This window comes from Bos indicus x Bos taurus, chromosome 4, assembly GCF_003369695.1.
Source record: "Bos indicus x Bos taurus breed Angus x Brahman F1 hybrid chromosome 4, Bos_hybrid_MaternalHap_v2.0, whole genome shotgun sequence".
Taxonomy (NCBI): domain Eukaryota; kingdom Metazoa; phylum Chordata; class Mammalia; order Artiodactyla; family Bovidae; genus Bos; species Bos indicus x Bos taurus.
In genome coordinates, this window is record NC_040079.1 from 92,839,130 (window position 1) to 92,859,666 (window position 20,537).

General features: G+C 36.4%; 1 protein-coding gene across 12 annotated transcripts in view; it reads right to left on the bottom strand.

The window, feature by feature from the left end:
- The window catches only part of HDAC9 (histone deacetylase 9), a 986,654-nt gene that overhangs the window by 806,053 nt on the left and 160,064 nt on the right, over positions 1-20,537 (bottom strand). The window contains exon 1 of one of the 12 annotated variants that reach the window (XM_027539976.1): positions 3,564-3,717. The exons of 10 other annotated variants lie outside the window; for them this stretch is intronic. In XM_027539976.1, the coding sequence (XP_027395777.1) occupies positions 3,564-3,579 (16 nt within the window). In that variant the 5' untranslated portion in view covers positions 3,580-3,717. Of the gene's footprint in view, positions 1-3,563; positions 3,718-20,537 lie in introns of those variants that run through there. One more of the 12 variants, XM_027539991.1, reaches the window with a different exon arrangement.

Sequence of the window (20,537 nt, forward strand, 5' to 3'; positions counted from 1 at the left end):
TCAAGGAAAAGTAACGCTTTAGTTACTTAAGACTTTTAATAAAGCATTTAATCCCCAAACATTGGTGACATAAAAACAGGACAAATGTTAAATGTTAGGATAGACATGGAGAATCTGGGTGCACGGAAGCACTGCTAATCAGTCACCTGGTGGCAGTGACTAAGCCCATCAGAAGTTATGTCAATGCATTCTCTAAGTCTGTGAATGTCTTTCTAAGGGACAGTCAGGGAGTTTGGGATGGACATGTACACTGCTGTATTTAAAATGGGTAACCAACAGTGACCTACCGTATAGCACATGGAACTCTGCTCAATGTTATGTGGCAGCCTGGATGGGAAGGCAGTTTCAGGGAGAATGGATACATGTGTATGTATGGTTGAGTCCCTTCGCTGTTCACCTGAAACTATCACGATGTTGCTTGTTAATCAGGCTATACCCCAATGCAAAATAATTTTTTTTTAAAGAAAAAGAAATTACATTAGTGCATCAAGCTAAATGGCAATTCTGAACCTGTTTTTAACCATAGATGGATATGAAAATTTCCAACCCTGAATTCTACTTTTCTAGCTGTAAATCCTGTGTTCTTATAAGATAAAATAAAGACATTACAGGGAAAACATACACAAACAGTTAATGGAAAGAATGATTTGCAATCACCATTACTAAATTGCATTTTTGCTTTCTCAAAGGCTTAAGAATCCAAGGATGCTTTATAACAATGATGCTTCCCACTTCACTCCCTCCACCACTGGCAGCCTCAACTCCATTTATCCTCTCACTTCTCTGCAAAAAGATGGCAAGATTTCAAATCTCTTCCAATGCTTCTAAAGCAATTATTGGCTAATTCTATCAAGATGACAAAAGTACTGTAGTCAATGAAGGAAAGATAAAAGTAAAGATGAAAGACTGCTGAATGTATCCAATTGCCTGATAAGTCGATCATTCTATATCTGATGTTTTCCTTTTTAGTTTGAAATTCCAGACAGCGTCCCTTTCAGTGAAGGAAATTTTGTTTAAACACTATTACTCCACTGAAGGGAAAAAATATTCTCCCAAGTTGTGAAATTAACCTCTCCCTTCATTCACACGTTTGGTTCTATTTTTACAGTTGTACCAGTAATCTAAAAGAAAAAGCACTGAAAGTTAATTCCAGGTTTCTAAAATGTCTGACTGTGCATGTCCCAGTTCTCTACAGCACCTCCCAGAAGATTCGGCCAACTTCTATTTCTGTAGCGCATCAGTGTTTATCATTTGTTTTACAACAGCACTGCATGTTCTCAAAAATTGACTTAGATGAATTTCACCCATCGTTTACAAAAACTCAAGAGAGACAAATGGCCTTAAAAACAAAATCCACCACTGAGGCATGGTTAATTTACTAAAAGATCATTTCTTTTTTTACCTTCTCAGTTCAATATTTACTTCATTACGGTGGTAACTCCACCCCCAGCCCCAACCCCCACTAGCCTCTGTATTTGTCAAGATTCCTGACAAATTTCCAGCTTACGATTGAGCATTATGAAAATTCACTGTTGGAAAAAGAAAACTTGCTACACAAAAGCTTTTCCATTCAACTTGTTTTAAAGGATTATTGATGACTTTCACTTTCAGGAAAGCTACAATCCAAACTGTGGATGCGTTTTGACTGCATGTGTATAAACAAACTGATTCCTTATGGACAAATGCTCTAAGACTTGATTAAGTCAGACAGAACTGAACAAAATCCTGATTGTCGCCTATTCCCTGGGTAATCAAAGTAAATTTCTTAATCTCTCTGTGCCTCATGTCCCTTATTTCTATTATATATGTTATCTTTGAAAATACCACCCAGCGCATTATCAAGTACATAGTAAATGCTCAGTAAATAGCAGCCATCAGTATCTGTGTGAATACTATGGAGAAGTAAGAGAGTAGGGAAGGTCCTCACCACCCCATTTGTCGCCATTAGACTTTTTCCATCCTCATTACTAATGAAAAATTATCAGGACAACCTGTGGCCCTAGAAGGCAGAGGTAAGCCTGGAGAGCTCTGTCACTGAGAGGAAAAAACAAGAGCCTGGATGTGAGGTGGCCTCCCAGGCCCAGCAGGGCTGCCTAAACCCAACTACAACACACCCCCTTGCAGGGAGTAGAGGAGCCTATGACTCTTCCCTCAGATGGACAACTCCTTGCTCTGTGAGCTTAGACAAATTTCTACTCCCACATCTACAAAGTGAGAGGATGGACAAGACCAGTTCTGACACTCATTTCAGAGACAACTAACTCATGAGTTGGTGTTGAAGGTTTTTCTGGACCCAGGAGCAAGAAAGAGATTTTAGTGGAGACTTTTTCTTAGACTCACATCACAAAATAACCAGGAGAAAAACAATAGTCAGAAGACAACCAAGTATATTCAAACATGTTTGCTTCTTATTTGAATGAATCTCATTCCTACTCAGTTCAGTCAGTTTAGTTGCTCAGCTGTGTCCGACCCTTTGCCACCCCATGGACTGCAGCATGCCAGGCTTCCCTGTCCATCACCAACTCTTGGAGCTTTTAAGCAACTAGTTGTGGGGTACAGCTACTAACCTACATCAAGTACTCTCTGCTCTCAGCAATTTGCAAAGCTTAATAGGCATTGCCTCATTGTCTCCTAACCTGGAAAAATCAGTACTACTATTATCCAATTATCTTCATTTGTCAAGTGAGGGAACTGAGGCATAGAAACACTGTGAAACTTCCACGAGTACACTGAATTGCAATGGAATCAAAATTTGACCCTAGCCTGGCTCCATAGTCGATGATCTGAACTATTATCCTCTACTCCCACTTCCACTGGTAAAGCAGCCACTGGGAAATTGGTTTGCTTTCTCTGATTCATAACTGAATTTCTACAATAATATTTCTCTAAAAATTACATTACTCAGCTGGTATCAGCTTTTAGGAGATTCTCGGCCCCTTTCATTTAACATTCACAATAGGCACATTTCAAATACTGCAATTCAACCAGACTAAAGTGACACAGAGGTATGGATGAAACTCCGTGGGTTCTGACTTCATAACTCTAAAAGCTATATGAGAGCTGCCCGGGGAATCTATGCACTGTTCACTCTACTTTTGTTTGTGTTTGAGATTCACCATACTAAAAGTTAAAAGCAATAAACAGTTCAATCACAGAGAAGATAACCTAAGAACTTAAGCTGTTTCAGGATCCAGAAGGACATTTGAGTTCAGTAAGTCAATGCTTCTGCTGACAGTTTTAAAGTCAGGATTTCAAGAACTAAGAGTGCAGGAACTTATTCGTCAAGATTTTTATGAATACAAGAATCCTCCCCTCAGTATATTTTAGTTTTGTCTGTCAAGAACAATAAAAACATCCCCAGAATTGAATCAGTTGCTCACTCAGATGTTTGCTGTTGTTAGAGCTACAGTTGCTGATGGGAAAAGCTTTTGCTTCCCTCCTTGTAAGAAGTTTATCTTTCCACAGTCCACAAATTACTAAAGACTATCTGCATGATCAAACTTTAAAATGTCTGCCCCAATATCCTTTTCACAGTCGTACAGGATTAAAGGAAAGAAACTTACCCGTTCGGTTGTGCATTCCCTCTTTGCCAAAATGTACTGTGGTTTCAAAAACTAGCCCAGTTCTTCTGAACTTTTCTGTATCGGTTATAATATCAAAGAGCCACAAGGAAGGGAAGTGGTTAGTCAACTTGCTAATTTTATCAGTCCCTCCCACTGGTTAAATAGTACCTGATGATACAGACACAAAATCAGTTTTCTAGCTTACTTCCTTGCTACAGCATGACTTTATAAAAACTGCATAATTCAAGGGGAAAGACAGTGAAGGTATCTCGTTCTATCTAGTTCATAGGCATGAGAAAGTTAATGAATGAACATTTTATTAGTATTAATAAGAAGCCTAACAGACTACTAAAACCAGCGATTCAACAAAATGCAGAGGAGGAGGTGGAGATAGAATGTGTGTCAGCTGCACATCTATGCAAACTCCATCAGGTGGGTGGGAAAGGGAGTGATTTTAATGCAATCAGAGGACAAGTGGGAAGTAGCTGGTGTTTCATTTGTTGATAAATTATTCTATCCTGGAATGGAGCCAGTTTACTGGATATAGATACTTTCACAGTGTGGGGCCCTGGCCTGGGTGATTCTCTTCCTCTAGAGTTTAGCAGTTAAAACATAGGATAAAGCAGTAAATATATGCCTATGGATGAGGGAAAATAAAAAGTCCTCTGAGGAAGCTATAAACAGTTTTCCAGGCGAAATATTTGCAGTAAGTGAGCAGAAAATGTAGGACTTAAGACTTTTTTTTTTCCCCAGCATCATTTGTTGAGGAGACATTCTTTTTCCCATTTAATGATCTTGGCATATTAGCCAGAGATCAATTGACATAAGGATTTGTTTTCTTGGCTCTCTATTCTATTCCATTAGTCTGTATGTCTGTTTTTATGCCAGTATCACACTATTTTGTTACTGTAGTCTTTTTTAAAATTTTATTTTATTTTTAAAATTTACAATATTGTATTAGTTTTGCCAAATATCGAAATGAATCCGCCACAGGTATACATGTGTTCCCCATCCTGAACCCTCCTCCCTCCTCCCTCCCCATACCATCCCTCAGGGCCGTCCCAGTGCACCAGCCCCAAGCATCCAGTATCGTGCATTGAACCTGGACTGGCGACTCGTTTCATACATGATATTATACATGTTTCAATGCCATTCTTACTTTTATATGTTGATCCAACTTCAAAAGATTGCAACATATAAAAACACTGTCACCTGAGAATCATCAGAGCCATCACTGGCTCCCACTAACTGTGGGCAAGCAGACTTTCACACTGCAGGGCTTCCCATCTTTCAAGATAAAATAAATAACCAGATTTTTATGTAAATCTTCTTTATCAAATACTGGCAAAACCCTTTCAGATTACATAAAATTTGTGTGCAGGCTGACTTGATCTCTGCCCTAGGTATTAGTTGCTCAATAAAAATACTATAATGACATTTACAAAATATGATATATCAAAGATACGATATTCAATATAATGTGCAGGTGACAAGACTTTGATCTCACCTTGTAAAACACAATTATAGATGAATGATATAGAATAGACTCTGGAGTAGCTGCCAATGTGTTAACAGGAATTTTCCATGGATCAGTTCAGTTCAGGTCAGTCGCTCAGTCGTGTGCAACTCTTTGTGACCCCATGAACTGCAGTAAGCCAGGCCTCCCTGTCCATCACCAACGCCCAGAGTCCACCCAAATCCATGTCCATTGTGTCGGTGATGCCATAAAACCACCTCGTTCTCTGTTGTCCCCTTCTCCTCCTATCCTCAATCTTTCCTAGCATCAGGGTCTTTTCAAATGAGTCAGCTCTCCACATCAGGTGGCCAAAGTATTGGAGCTTCAGCTTCAGCTTGAACATCAGTCCCTCCAATGAACACCCAGGACTGATCTCCTTTAGAATGGACTGGTTGGATCTCCTTGCAGTCCAAGGAACTCTCAAGAGTCTTCTCCAACACGACAGTTCAAAAGCACCAATTCTTCTGCACTCAGCTTTCTTTATAGCCCAACTCTCACATCCATACATGACTACTGGAAAAATTATAACCTTGACTAGACAGACTTTGTTGGCAAAGTAACGTCTCTGCTTTTTAACATGCTTTCTAGGTTGGTCATAATTTCCTTCCAAGGAGTAAGCGTCTTTTAATTTCATGGCTGCAATCACTATCCGCAGTGATTTTGGAGTCCAGAAAAATAAAGTCAGCCACTGTTTCCACTGTTTCCCCATCTATTTCCCATGAAGTGATGGGACCAGATGCCATGATCTTTGTTTTCTGAATGTTGAGTTTTAAGCTAACTTTTTCACTCTCTTCTTTCACTTTCATCAAGAGGCTCTTTAGTTCCTCTTCACTTTCTGCGGTAAGGGTGGTGTCATCTACAAATCTGAGGTTATTGATATTTCTCCTGGCAATCTTGATTCCAGCTTGTGCTGCATCCAGCCCAGCGTTTCTCATGATGTACTCTGCATGTAAGTTAAATAAGCAGGGTGACAATATACAGCCTTGACGTACTCCTTTTCCTATTTGTAACCAGTCTGTTGTTCCGTGTCCATTTCTAACTGTTGCTTCCTGACCTGCATACAGGTTTCTCAAGAGGCATGTTAGGTGCTCTGGTATTCCCATCTCTTGAAGAATTTTCCACAGTTTGCTGTGATCCACACAGTCAAAGGCTTTGGCATAGTCAATAAAGCAGAAATAGATGTTTTTCTGGAATTCTCTTGCTTTTTCAATGATCCAGCAGATGTTGGCAATTTGATCTGGTTCCTCTGCCTTTTCTAAAACCAGCTTGAATATCTGGAAGTTCATGGTTCACATATTGCTGAAGCCTGGCTTGGAGAATTTTGAGCATTACTTTACTAGCGTGTGAGATGAGTGCAATTGTGTGGTAGTTGAGCATTCTTTGGCATTACTTTGGCATTTCTTTGGGATTGGAATGACAACTGATCTTTTCCAGTCCTGTGGCCACTGCTGAGTTTTCCAAATTTGCTGACACATAGAGTGCAGCACTTTCACAGCATCATCTTTTAGAATTTGAAATAGCTCAACTGGAATTCCATCACCTCCACTAGCTTTGTTTGTAGTGATGCTTCCTAAGGCCTATCTGACTTCACATTTCCATGGATATGGGTTTTTATTTTCTATTTACCATTTTCTAATTTTTCCAAAATGAACATAAGGTTTTATAGTAGGAAATATTTAGTTTTTTAAAAAAATCAAAGGAAAGTTACTATGAAAAACTCTCTGAAGATATTCAGAAAAGACCAGAGATGAAATAGATTGACAAATGAAGAATCTCTCAAATACTCAATTCTGCTCTGTCTTGAGCATTGGCTAAAGATCAGATGTAAAAATTAAGCTGTCTGCAAATCAGAAGAGGGATGTACCCAAATAATAAGATTCATTACCGTGTGTCTCAGATATATAAGTCGTTACTTTATCTCCTTTATTAGGTAGCCAGAGCTCACATAGGCAGGATTTAAGACTGAATGCATAACACAGAAAGCACTGAAATAACTGTGTGCCAATCCAGGGCTTGAAAAGAGGTAAAAAATAAATTTCCCTATGAGAAATAAAAAAATAAATTTCCCTAAATGGACATGCGTTTGAGCAAGCTCCAGGAGTTGGTGATAACAGGGAGGCCTGGCGTGTTGCAGTCCACGGGGCAGCAAAGAGTCAGACACAACTGAGCAACTGAAATGAACTGAACTGATGAGCTAAATAATAATAAATGTAACCTTTAAAAAGAAGGTCTCTACCAATTTAACTACATTTTCCTATTTACAAAATTAATATTAGAAGCTGAGTCATGTTTGATTTCAATAAAATTATTTTATTAATTTCCTCTAAGGCTTAAGAAACACTTTATGAAATCTCTTTTATAAGCCAGTCTAATCCTTCAGTCTGCTGGATTTTTAGATCACATTTTACTTCTTTAGAAACTTATCCCCTTCCCCAAATTAGAAATATTTAATTAGAAATATTTCAAAGCTGATCCTCCTAGGCATCAAGCATGACATCCTGGAAAAACATGTTAACGTCATTTTAAAAATCATACCTAATAATCATACCATTTAAAGTGCACTCTATACACACTAAAAATTCTGCAGTTACTACTGAATTTTTGCAAATTATGAAATGCATCAGTGACTATGTATTAAGTAATTGTTAGAATCATAGTAAAAGGTGTGGAACTGATAATATATTTTGCAGATGTTACCTTATTTTTTGTTAGGGAGTACAGTCCTGCTGCTGCTTACTTTGAAAAGAAATTCATTCTTTCTCCAGTCTTGAGTTCTAGGTTTATTGATGCTTCAGTCCTTAAGTATGTTTTAAGTTTATTCATTTCCATTGTGCAGAATCCAAAGACTATAGAGTTTATGAAATAAATCTTTTCTTTCACTTGTATCTTTCAATTTTGATGACAAAAGCAGATGTTTGCAGGTTTGAAAGCTGCTAGTTCGACATTATTGGGGAATCCAAGGTAAACAAAACAAAATTACCAACTGCCCAGCATAAAAGGAGACATGAAAGACTATTTCATAAGCTGAGTATCACCCAACATATCTTTCTGAGGAAAGTATCCCAAAAGTAGTATCTTTAAAATGCTTTAAGCATTTGATTAAACTTGCTGCTAAAGTGATTATTTTTGGCCAAGATCTTGCTTATTAACATATATCCAAAGAATTTTTACAATTGCCATATGAATACAACATATATAATACTTGCTGAAGAGAAAGGGACACCATCCTGAGGTTTGTTTGTGCATCTGTGTGTCTTCCTCAATAAATTAACATATAGTATTCAACTTCACTAGTAATCAAATAAATGCAAATTGTTAAGGAGTAACATTTTTACCTATCAATTCATGCTAATACAAGACAATTGAGAAGGTCTCTCATATATTACTGACAGGAGTATAAATTGGTACACCTTTTCTGGGAAAAAAAAAATCACAGTATATCAAGAATCTTTTTTAAAAGTTCATACTTGTTGAGAATGACTCTATTTCTAGGAATCTTTTCTAAAGAAAAGATAATCAAAGATGTAGATTTTGATTTCTGTAAGTAAATGTCTATCCCACTGCTACTTTAAAATCTGAACAACTTTAAACCATCTATATCCTGAATATAAGGGGAATAATCAAGGAAATTATGACATAATTATAGGATAGATTATAATATAACTTCTGTAAGTCATGACATTAAAAATACTTAATGACACTAAAAACATTCATAACACAAGGTTGAGCACGGAGAAAAGACACAAAAATATGTATGTATTATTATCCCATAATCTTGGAACACAAATACACACTCCACTCACACCTTCACACTTCACATGCAAAATGTATCACACACATTTGATAGAAAACAGAATTTTTTAAAATGTCCAAAACATGAAAAGGGATTATTTCTGAATGGTATGGTTATAGATAAATTTTATATTCTTTTTATCTCTTTTAAAAGCAAGTTTTCTACTTTGAACACAGGGCAAAAATAAAATTTGATTATTCAAAAATATTTGCAAAAATATTTGTACTTTTCATGAGTGCTAAAATCTTATGTATCACGGTGTCTTTTAATTGATATTTTGAACCAATTTTATCTTGTTGTTACTTTAGCTTTGTGGATTTTTATTTTATTCCTTGACAAAGTGAAGCCCGTCTAGCAACCCAGGATATTTAGGCTGAAATCAGCCCCATGTTAACAAAGAAAAGATTGTCAGCTACTCATCTTTTTAGTTACTTCACAGGCGATCCATTTACTCTTAAAAGTAGACTGCTAAAATTCACATCCAATTTATTGTATAATTAATAGGCAAAATTTTACCTGAGACAACAGCCATACTGAGTACTAGATTTAAATCAAGTGAAAGAGAAAACAATTTATTTTTATTTGGTCTTCATAATACCAGATACTTGAAAGTTTTTTTTTTTTTTTTAACTCATTTAATTATCACAACCATCCTGAGGGTTCAGTATTCTTACATTTATTTTACAGATGAAGAGACTAATTTATCCAAAGACTAGGTAAATAGACTAAGTCCTCATATTTGATAAATGGAGGACCAGAACCGACTACAGATAATTCTGACTATAAAACCAATGTCCAGCACTATATGGAGAGGTTTCTTTTGGAATTCAGATAGTATACCTGTGGTAGTCTTAAAATTACTGACAAAAAAACAAAATCTTTGAGGATCATGAATTTAAGGAGATTAAAAATAGGAAATTAACTTTTCTCAAAGATTACATAAGAGCTAACAAAGAATAGGAAAAAGCATACAATTGAATATGTAACTGAGGACATCTTCTCCAAACCAAGTTAGGACACAGATCTAAACATAAGAAACAGGAGTACTATATACATATAAGTGTGTGTGTTTAAACTGACATCTTGCATATTTTTGTAAATACTAAATAAAACTCATAATTATTTTCATAGATTTTAAAGGGGAAAAGTTTTAATTATTTTATAAATGTATTTTATCACAAAATGAAATAATAAAAAATATATGAGGACAAAAGTAAGTACTGTATCATAATCTTATACTGAAAAGCCATTGCTAAGTGGTGACTTCCCAGACTTCTTTCTGTTTATGTACATAAGGATCATAGTAGCACTACAAAAATGAAGTTTGGGTAAACTGGCCAAACTGTATACTTAGTGACACGAGGCAGGGTTTGAACAGCTATCTGTCTAACTCCTCGGTAATGGTTTTTCTACCTCTTTATTTTGCCCCATGCTGTGAAGGGGTAGGCAGAATACTTCACAAACACAGGAACTGAGAGGAGGTTTGTTTTTATTTGTTTTTAATATTTTTCCAAAATTTAAAGTATTAAATTGGTTGATCCTGACATTCACTACTGTTTCCCTTTGAACAAATCATTTAATTCCTAAGGCTGAAGGTTCCCATCAATAAATAATGATAATAAACTCCAAAAGTTCTGGAAAAGTCAATGACTCAGTGACTAAATGGAATGATATCTTAGGACTTAAAAATCTCTGTTTTAGAGCAACACAACATACTTAACACAAAAATTCAGCGATATCCTTTGGAACTGTAAATAAAGAATTAAGATACCATTTGGGCCATGTGTACTGACAACGCATTCTGCAAAGAGGAATGATAATCAGTTCACCAAATTATGGTCAGTTGTTAAAACTTCTGCTACATAAACTTGGTGTTTAACCAACTTTAAAAATAAATCTTACTCACCTTTGATTTACTCTCTCTTTCCTTATATTATTACTAAGCTCTACTATGAAACGTCCCCCTATACATTTTGAAGTGTATTTTGAGTGTTAGTATACCAAGGATCAGAAAAAGGTCACAGGTTTTCACATGCTCTTATTCCTTTTGAAAAGTAGTGCCTAAAAATTATCCAGAATTTCCAATTCTTTCAACTTTAATTCCAAGAGTGAGAAAATTTTATTAATCAAACACTGCTAATGCTATTCACGAGGAGACTGGGCTAGTGAAGACATGCCTTCAACCAGGCAACAAAGAAGAGGGAATGCACAGTCCATTTAGTTATACACTCACTCTGCAATGCAGTTACAAACCCTTTTGCCTTGTGGGATATAAAGGGGTAAGTTCCTCATAAACTAACATACAATCAAGTGAATTGAACTGTTCAAGAAGTTTTCACCAAATGATAATTGCTTTCCCTCCATGGTCCTGGGACCTTGAAATGTCTTGTTTAAGATGAATAATCATGATGTATCACTCTCATCTATTCCTCTAAGAAGTGAAGTATTTTCTTTTTTTTATTTTATTTTATTTTTAAACTTTACATAATTGTATTAGTTTTGCCAAATATCAAAATGAATCCACCACAGGTATACATGTGTTCCCCATCCTGAACCCTCCTCCCTCCTCCCTCCCCATACCATCCCTCTGGGTCGTCCCAGTGCACTAGCCGCAAGCGTGAAATATTTTCATTTCTCAATATTAGAGAGCCTTAGCCACCATTTCAGGATTTTCCTGAGAAATATCCATAACATACCATGAGTCACTAGCTACTGTCTCAGAAATGTTATTAAACACTCTGCCTTTATTTCCTCATTTACAAAAAGTGGGCTTATCATGCCTATTTCATAGAATTTCTGTGAATATTCAGTAAGGTCAATTATATAAACAGCCTTCATACATGGACTCCTCCTTCTCCTCCTAAGTCACTTCAGTCATGTCCGACTCTGTGTGACCCCATAGACAGCAGCCCACCAGGCTTCCCCGTCCCTGGGATTCTCCAGGCAAGAACACTGGAGTGGGTTGCCATTTCCTTCTCCAATGCATGAAAGTGAAAAGTGAAAATGAAGTCGCTCAGTCGTGTCTGACTCTTAGCGACCCCATGGACTACAGCCTACCAGGCTCCTCCATCCATGGATTTTCCAGGCAAAAGTACTGGAGTGGGGTGCCATTGCCTTCTCCACATACATGGGCTAGTACATTGTAAATGGCCAAAATGGAAACCTGCAATTACTATAACTAGACAAAAACAATATTTAAATAGTTTTCTCCTACCCATTCTGAGAAGGATGTTATAATGTCTTTTCATTGTATGTGTATGTTCTTTCAATATTTTTTAAGGTGACTCTAGGCTCATTTGGCCCTTCTTCTAGAGCCTTACTATACAGTTTCTAAAATCCTTTCAGGATCCACAATCCCATTGAATCAGCAATAAAACATGTACTGAGTGAGATTCAGGCAAATAACTATTCAACAGAAGTCCCTTCGATTTTTAATTACTCCTTCTTCCCTCTCCAAGTTCACTGTTATTCTCTGATTTTTAATCTTGAAAGCCAGTCAGGGTACATTATTTATGTTATATTCAACAGGGAGAAAAAGAAGAAAAAGAATTTTATTCAGGACACTAACTCTAACCTTGAAATGTTATTTTCTGAACATTTGTTCTGCTCACTGAGCAAATTTTAGTCTTCAAGTCAGATGTCTAAATACAGTGCTTGAGCTCTGTTTAAGGCTAAAAATATAGACTTTTGTACAAGGTGATGGTTACAAAGGAAGGTGTTTACAATATAGTTCAATAGAAGAAGCTAACTGAACATTAGTTATACAGTTCAGCCAGAAGAATTTCTCATCTCCACTGAAGCTTTGGAGTCAAATTATCCTTTGAAATACATTTTTCTTGAAAAGAAAGTCAATTAAGTAAGAGTTTCCTGAAGTCCTTCACCAGATTCTCAATTTTCTTCACATGAAACTGGAAGTCATGGAAGTCTTTGTCAGCCTCTCTCTCAAATAGAGTACCAATAAAAGCATGCTCCACAAAGAGTAATTCTGAACAAGAAGTATGGTTACAAAGCCCATGAAATATCTTCCTCATCGTAAGAAAAATCTATTAATAGATGTCAATGAATAGTTATGATACTTACTAATAACAGAAAACACAGCCACCATCAGAAAAGTTTATTATCCTTCAAGAAACACATATTATTGCCTGATCCTGTTTCAGACTCACAGACAAAGCTCTATTCCATCTAGAAGTTCATATTTGGTCTTCCTCAGGTATATCTTCCCGAAAGTAAAAGATCAAGAAGATCCCAGATGGGAACAGCAGGATAAAACAAAGCCCTGAAATGGATAATGCTGACACTGTTGTCAAATGTCATGTGAAGTCCACTTAATTTTTAAAATGTTATTCCTTTTCAGAAACTGGAAAAGATAAAACTGGATGAACAAAGGGAGACTAAGATACATAAAATTTTTGATGTGCTTATGAGCAATTACTGCATAAATGAATGAATGAACAGAAATGGTCTTAATGATATTAGAAAATCTCAATAGGTTATTTTATTATCTGAATCCCCTCTTTAAATATTTATTATAAGCAAGTTTCATGAGGCTCACCTGTCTTTTTTAATACTTTAATCTTCAGGTCCTAGAAACTTATCTGATAGAGATAGTTCCTTAACAAATATTTGCTGAATGGATGAATACATTTTCATTTTATTTTTATTTCCCTTCTAATCTTTCAAATATTTTTAAGGGTGATTCACAATTATTCTCCTAAACCTCTGAGAATTCCCCTTTCAACACTCAGAATTCCCCTTTCAACACTAAACAGAGGAGATAAGTGAAAAATGGAAGTCATAATTCCTTAATAAAATTTTCATGCAAGAAATAATATTTGGCCAATTTACACATAGCACATGAATTAAGCCTTTGAGAAAACTAGTTTCTAGGCAACAACTGTCCTTATTAAACGGGTAAAATGCAAACATACACACATATTGGAAATACATTTGGCATCAACTTCATCATGAAGTCACTGGGTAGAAAAGATCAGAGCATGAAAATTTTCCTAATCATTTCTTTTATAATTATAACAATCAGGATTGCCTATACACTTACTTTTTAGTAAGAACATGGGTAAAACTGGTGGTGTGAAATCCAGGCAGGAAGAGAGCAAGACAAAACAACTAACAAAGGAGAGCACAATTTTAAACTCCAAAGAAAGTATATATAGACTGTGTGTGCTAAGTTGCTTCAGTTGTGTCTGATTTGCGAGCCATGGACTAGTGGTCTACCAGGCTCCTCTCTCTGTCCATGCAATTCTCCAGACAAGAATACTGGATGGCTTGTCATGCCTCCTCCAAGGGATCGCCCCTACCCAGGGATCAAACCCATGTCTCTTAAATCTCCTGGACTGGCAGGACGGTTCTTTACCACTAGCCCCACTTTGGGGGGCTCCTTTATCTAGACGACGTTGGATCAAATACCTTTAGGAAAAAATATGCTGTTTTTACTTTAACAATTTCCTTTTTTTTTTTTTGCAATTTAGTTTCACTTTATTGAATGCTGAATTGAGTTTGATACGTGCTTGAGATTGGAGTTCAAAATTTTTCAAATTTATTTCTAAAATGACAAAGTTTACTTTAAAACTCCCAAACTTCCACATCCATGTTTCTCAGTTCCAGAACAGGATAGCTGCTTCCATAGCAGAGGCAGTTCTTGTTATGGTGGTTAAATTTCAATAGGAAAAAAAAAATCATTATTCTTTCTTGAATTACCAAACACCTCTTTCATGCCTTTCAAAGTAACCTTTTAAAACAGCATGCGAAATGTACAAAAGATTATGTCTCTCTATATAAGCACATATTCACAATGTCCTAGGGCATTATTTCAGCAAGGAAAATTTCTGATGTTTCAAAGTTAATTTTTAAAAAAATGCTAAAGAAATAACTGCATCATATAGAATGCAAATACTTCTCTTTTACCATGTTACATTAAAGGCACATCTAAATTTAGACATATGTAGATAAACATTCCAATCCCTGAAAAACCCTAGACCACAGAGGTTCTAGGGAAAAGTCTGTATTATATTAAACATGAGACTCCATTTCCTTGTTTTGAATTATTGGTGCTGCTGTGGCAACAGCACAATAGAGAACTTTGTTGCACTCTCAGCAGAGCTATTTATACTATTTAACCTCTTCACTGGGAGTTCTTCCTCTACCAAGTTCTTCCATTATTTTAATAAAGCAGTCCATTCAAAGTTGTTTTTTTTTTTCATTGTTGCTAAATGTGAACAAACAAAACTTAGCTTTGAACTCTTTAGGCAAACATTCTGGACATAAATCTAATATCTTGAATTATTTTAAGTAACTGAATACCCATTTCACAGATCACAGAATTCTGAAATAAAAGGATCATTTCCTCAAAGAAGTAACATCTGGATTCTGAATGCTCTGAAAATTTACCAAACTTTCCAGAAATGGGAAATGGCTGATAATTAAAATACCTCAAAGGAGAAATTTTCAAAGAAAATTCAAGGTGATGTTCCTTTGTGATTATAGGATGAAGTCAACACAGTGACATAGACCTGGAATAGGACTAAAGTCAACTAGTTGCATGAAGAGACACATTACAAAATTTTCTTTATTACTTCCCTCTGGACTAGTTAAATTAACCAAGCAAACCGAATTGATCAACTTGGTTTAACATGTGGAACTATATAAAAAGTTTCATTTTAATTGGTAAATTGGCTAAACATCAAGTTTAATCGAAGTTAAGATGTTTTAAGAAAATCTTTTGAACACAGTAACTCAAATTAATCTTCATATTTGGAAATGACCAAGACATTTGAAAGGAGTTCTTAGGAAAGAAGAAAATGAAGTAGGAAAATTAACCATCAGTGAGTCTGTTTCAATGTCTGAGAAAAGTTTGGAGTGAGGGGTGATGTAAGGTAAGATATTAGAAGCAGGCAGAAATGATTAAAATGGAAAAAAGAGGATTATAAATCTTATGTATAAATGATAATTCCACTTCTCCAGTTCCGTCTCTCATCCCCCATACCCACTATTCCAGGTACAAGGCATTTTTCCTTTCTAGCCAACACTTCCCATCTTCTACTCATCGGCACTTAATGTTCTGCTTGTCAGCCCTATCTCCCATCCTTTTTCGCTAGTAAGCTCACATGCACCTTTTTGAATCAGCTATCTTCTCCATCCCCTGCCAACTGTCCCTCACTCACGCAGAGCTTGCAGCTGTTTCTTCAACATTACAGGCCATCATTCCTACTTCTTCCTGAGTACTCACTTCTTATCATCATGAAAGTGTTCTGTCTACTTCTCACACTACACTGGGGACACCTCTAAAGCAGAATTCACAGAAGATTCACTCATTCATCTTTGTACCTCCAATTATTTTAGAATTGTGCTATAATTACTGAATGATTGGGAGTCATGGTATCAAAGTGAATTTAAACTGAGTAATACAAAACTATAATGTTTTCAAAAATTACATGTTTCAAAATGCAAGTTTGCTCATAATCAAATGCAAGAAGAAATTTATTTATTTATTTTTAGGGCCTCAATAACTTTTTAAAAAAATTTTTTATTATTATTATTATTTACTTTACAATATTGCATTGGTTTTGCCATGCATCAACATGCATCCACCATGTGTGTACACGAAAACCAGAAGGGATATAAAAAGAAAAATTTAGGAAAAGAACAAAGAAGCCACTTCTGTTATTGTTTACCATGGCTGCAAACAAACTTAATTATTGAGAAAATATTCTCCAATTAAAATTTATTTTGAAGTGAATATTATAAAAGCTAAAATAATAAGCATTATTTCTAGTTTTATATTTGGCTTGTTTAAAAAAGTAAGTTCAATAAGCTGAGAAACTATTCATGATTTCATTATAAAATGTAACACTACCCACTTTCTATGAAGAAAAATATCATGTATCCTCCCTTATTAAAACCTATGCCCTCTAGAGGTGCTCTGTCAAGCTGAGAAATAGCATGTCAGTAGCATATTATGTCTACTGTAGCATAATATGTTACAGAGACAGATGTCCCTATTCAAAATGCAAATGCAATGATCAATCACAACTCAGAGCATTCCTGAAAACCAAAGTGCCACAGTTAAAACACAATTACAGAAAGACATGCTAAAATAATATCAAGAAGTTGATACAGGATGAATGCATTGCCCAAGAACTGCAAGAGTATTTGCAGAATATGTGTGGATTTTGTGTTTTACTAAGGTTCCATATAAAAATTTTAAATGCATCGTTAGGGGAATTACTGCACCAAGGTCCATACTTGCTATTGGGTGAGCTCTCCTTTGCCTTTTCCTACTTTGCTTGGAGCTATCCATCTGATACACATACCTTGCTGCTGCTGTTGCTAAGTCACTTCAGTCGTGTCCGACTCTGTGTGACCCCACAGACGGCAGCCCACCAGACTCCCCGGTCCCTGGGATTCTCCAGGCAAGAACACTGGATTGGGCTGCCATTTCCTTCTCCAATGCATGAAAGTGAAAAATGAAAGTGAAGTCGCTCAGTCGTGTCCAACTCTTCTCGACCCCATGGACTGCAGCCTACCAGGCTCCTCCGTCCATGGGATTTGCCAGGCAAGAGTACTAGAGTGGGTTGCCATCGCCTTCTCCTTGCCTATCATTAATTCCATTTCTAGTTTCACAAAGAATTTAGGAGAAAAGGAATGATATACCCATCTGAATGCAGAGTTCCAAAGAATAGCAAGGAAAGATAAGAAAGCCTTCCTCAGTGATCAACACAAAGAAATAGAGGAAGACAATAGAATGCAAAAGACTAGACATCTCTTCAAGAAAAGTAGAGATACCAAGAAAACATTTCATGCAAAGATGGGCACAATAAAGGACAGAAATGGTATAGACCTAACAGAAGCAGAAAATATTAAGAAGAGGTGGCAAGAATACACAGAACTATAAAAAAGATCTTCATAACCCAGATAACCACAATGGTATGAACAATCACCTAGAGCCAGAAATACGGGAATACAAAGTCAAGTGGGCCTTAGGCAACGCTCTATGAACAAAGATAGTGGAGGTGATGGAATTCCAGTTGAGTTATTTCAAATCTTAAAAGATGATGCTGTTAAAGTGCTGCACTCAATACACCAGCAAGTTTGGAAAATTCTTCAGTGACCACAGGACTGGAAAAGGTCATTTTCATTCAAAAGGCAATGCCAAGGAATGCTCAAACTATCGTACAATTGCAATCATCTTACATGATAGCAAAGTAATGCTCAAAATTCTCCAAGCCAGGCTTCAACAGTCCATGAACCAAGAACTTCCAGACGTTCATGCTAGATTTAGAAAAGGCTGAGGAACCAGAGATCAAATTGCCAACATTCACTGTATCATCAAAAAAGCAAGAGAGTTCCAGAAAAACATCTACTTCTGCTTTATTGACTATGCCAAAGCCTTTGACTGTGTGGCTCACAACAAACTGTGGGAAATTCTTTAAGAGATGGGAATACCAGACCACCCTCCCTACCTCCTGAGAAATCTGTATGCAGATCAAGAAGCAACTATTAGAACCAACATGAAACAACAACTGGTTCCAAATTAGGAAAGGAGCACATCAAAGCTGTATATTGTCATGCTGCTTATTTAATTTACATGCAGAGAACATCATGTGAAATGCTGGGTTGGATGAAGCACAAGCCGGAATCAGGACTGCCAGGAGAAATTTCAATAACCTCAGATATGCAGCTGACACCACCATTATGGCAGAAAGCAAAGAACTAAAGAGCCTTTTGATGAAAGTGAAAAAGGAGAGTGAAAAAGTTGGCTTAAAACTCAACATTCAAAAAACTTAGTATCGTGTCATTTGGTCCCTTCACTTCATGGCAAATAGATATGGAAACAGTGAGAGACTTTATTCTGTGGGGCTCCAAAATCAGTGCAGATGGTGACTGCAGCCATGAAATTAAAAGACACTTGCTTCTTGGAAGAAAAGCTATGACCAACCAAGACAGCATATTAAAAAGCAGAGACATTACTTTTCTGACAAAGGTCCGTCTAGTCAAAGCTACTGTCATGTATTGATGTGAGAGTTGGACTATAAAGAAAGCTGAGCACCGAAGAATTGATGCTTTTGAACTATGGTGTTGGAGAAGACCCTTGAGAGTTCCTCAGATTGCAAGGAGATCCAACCAGTTAATCCTAAACGAAATCAGTCATGAATATTCATTGGAAAGACTGATGCTGTAACTCCAATACTTTGGCCACCTGATGCAAAGAACTGACTCATTTGAAAAGCCCCTGATGCTGGGAAAGATTGAAGGCAGGAGGAGAAGCGGGACAACGGAGGATGAGATGGTTGAATGGCATCACCGACTCGATGGTCATGGGTTTGAGCAAGCTCTGGGAGTCAGTGATGGACAGGGAAGCCTGGTGTGCTGCAGTCCGTGGGGTCGCAAAGAGTTGGACATGATTGAGTGACTGAACTGAATCGAACTCCTAAGCATGCCTTTGATTTTATATGTGTGTTACCCTTAACTATAAATAGCAGTTCAAACCTATATTTCAGATTCATCTGTGATTATGTATGCATATATGCACATATATAATATGTCTAGTTCATTCTTTATTAAAGCCACCTAACTCCATTCCATGAAAAACCCTCAAAGTATTTATTCAATTTCCTATTGATGGATATATAGACTGATTCTAGTTCTTCATTAATATACACAATGATGAAATAAACATTCCAGTACATGTCTCTTTGTATGAAAAATGAGAAAGTATCTTTTGGGGATTAAACTTCAAAATGGTATTGCCAGGCATTAGAATATATACAACTTTTTATGTATGTATGAATAAATGAGTCTCTTAAGTGGTACTAACTTATCCTCTCCAGTATTACAAAAGTTTATACTGTTCCATATCTTCAGCAACACTTGGTGTTGCAGAACTTTATATTTTGTCAGTCTGATGGGTGAATGAAATTGAACAATATTTATTTTTAATTTGCATTTCCCTGATCGATATTTTAGATTTTAGTGGTCATTTGAATTTCTCTTGATCAGAATTGACTATTCTTATTTGTCCTGTTTTCCACTGGGTTTTCCCTTTCTTTTTGGTACCCTAAGACAGAGGGCCTGAAGAACTACGGACAGAGGTTTGTAACATTCTACAGGAGGCAGTGACAAAACTACTGTCAAGAAAAAGAAATGCAAAAAGGCAAATGGTTGTCTGAGGAAACCTTACAAGTATCTGAGAAAAGAAGCAAAAGGCAAAGGAGAAAGGAAAGATATACCCAACTGAATGCAGAGTTCCAAAGAATACCAAGGAGAGATAAGAAATCAATCTTAGGTGAACAATGCAAAGAAATAGAAGAAAATAACAGAATGGGAAATACTAGAGATATCTTCAAGAAAATTAGAAATACTAAGGGAATATTTCATGCAAAGATGGGCACAATAAAGGACAGAAATGGTAAGGACCTAACAGAAGCTTAAGAGATTAAGAAGAGGTGGCAAGAATACACACACACAAAAAAACGTACAAAAAAAAGTGTTAATGATAAGGATAACCATGATGGTGCGGTCACTCACACAGAGTCAGACATCCTGGAATGTGAAGTCGGGTGGGCTTTAGCAAGCACTACTGTGAAAAAAGCTAGTGGAGGTGATGGAATTTCAGCTGAGCTATTCCAAATCCTAAAAGATGATTTAT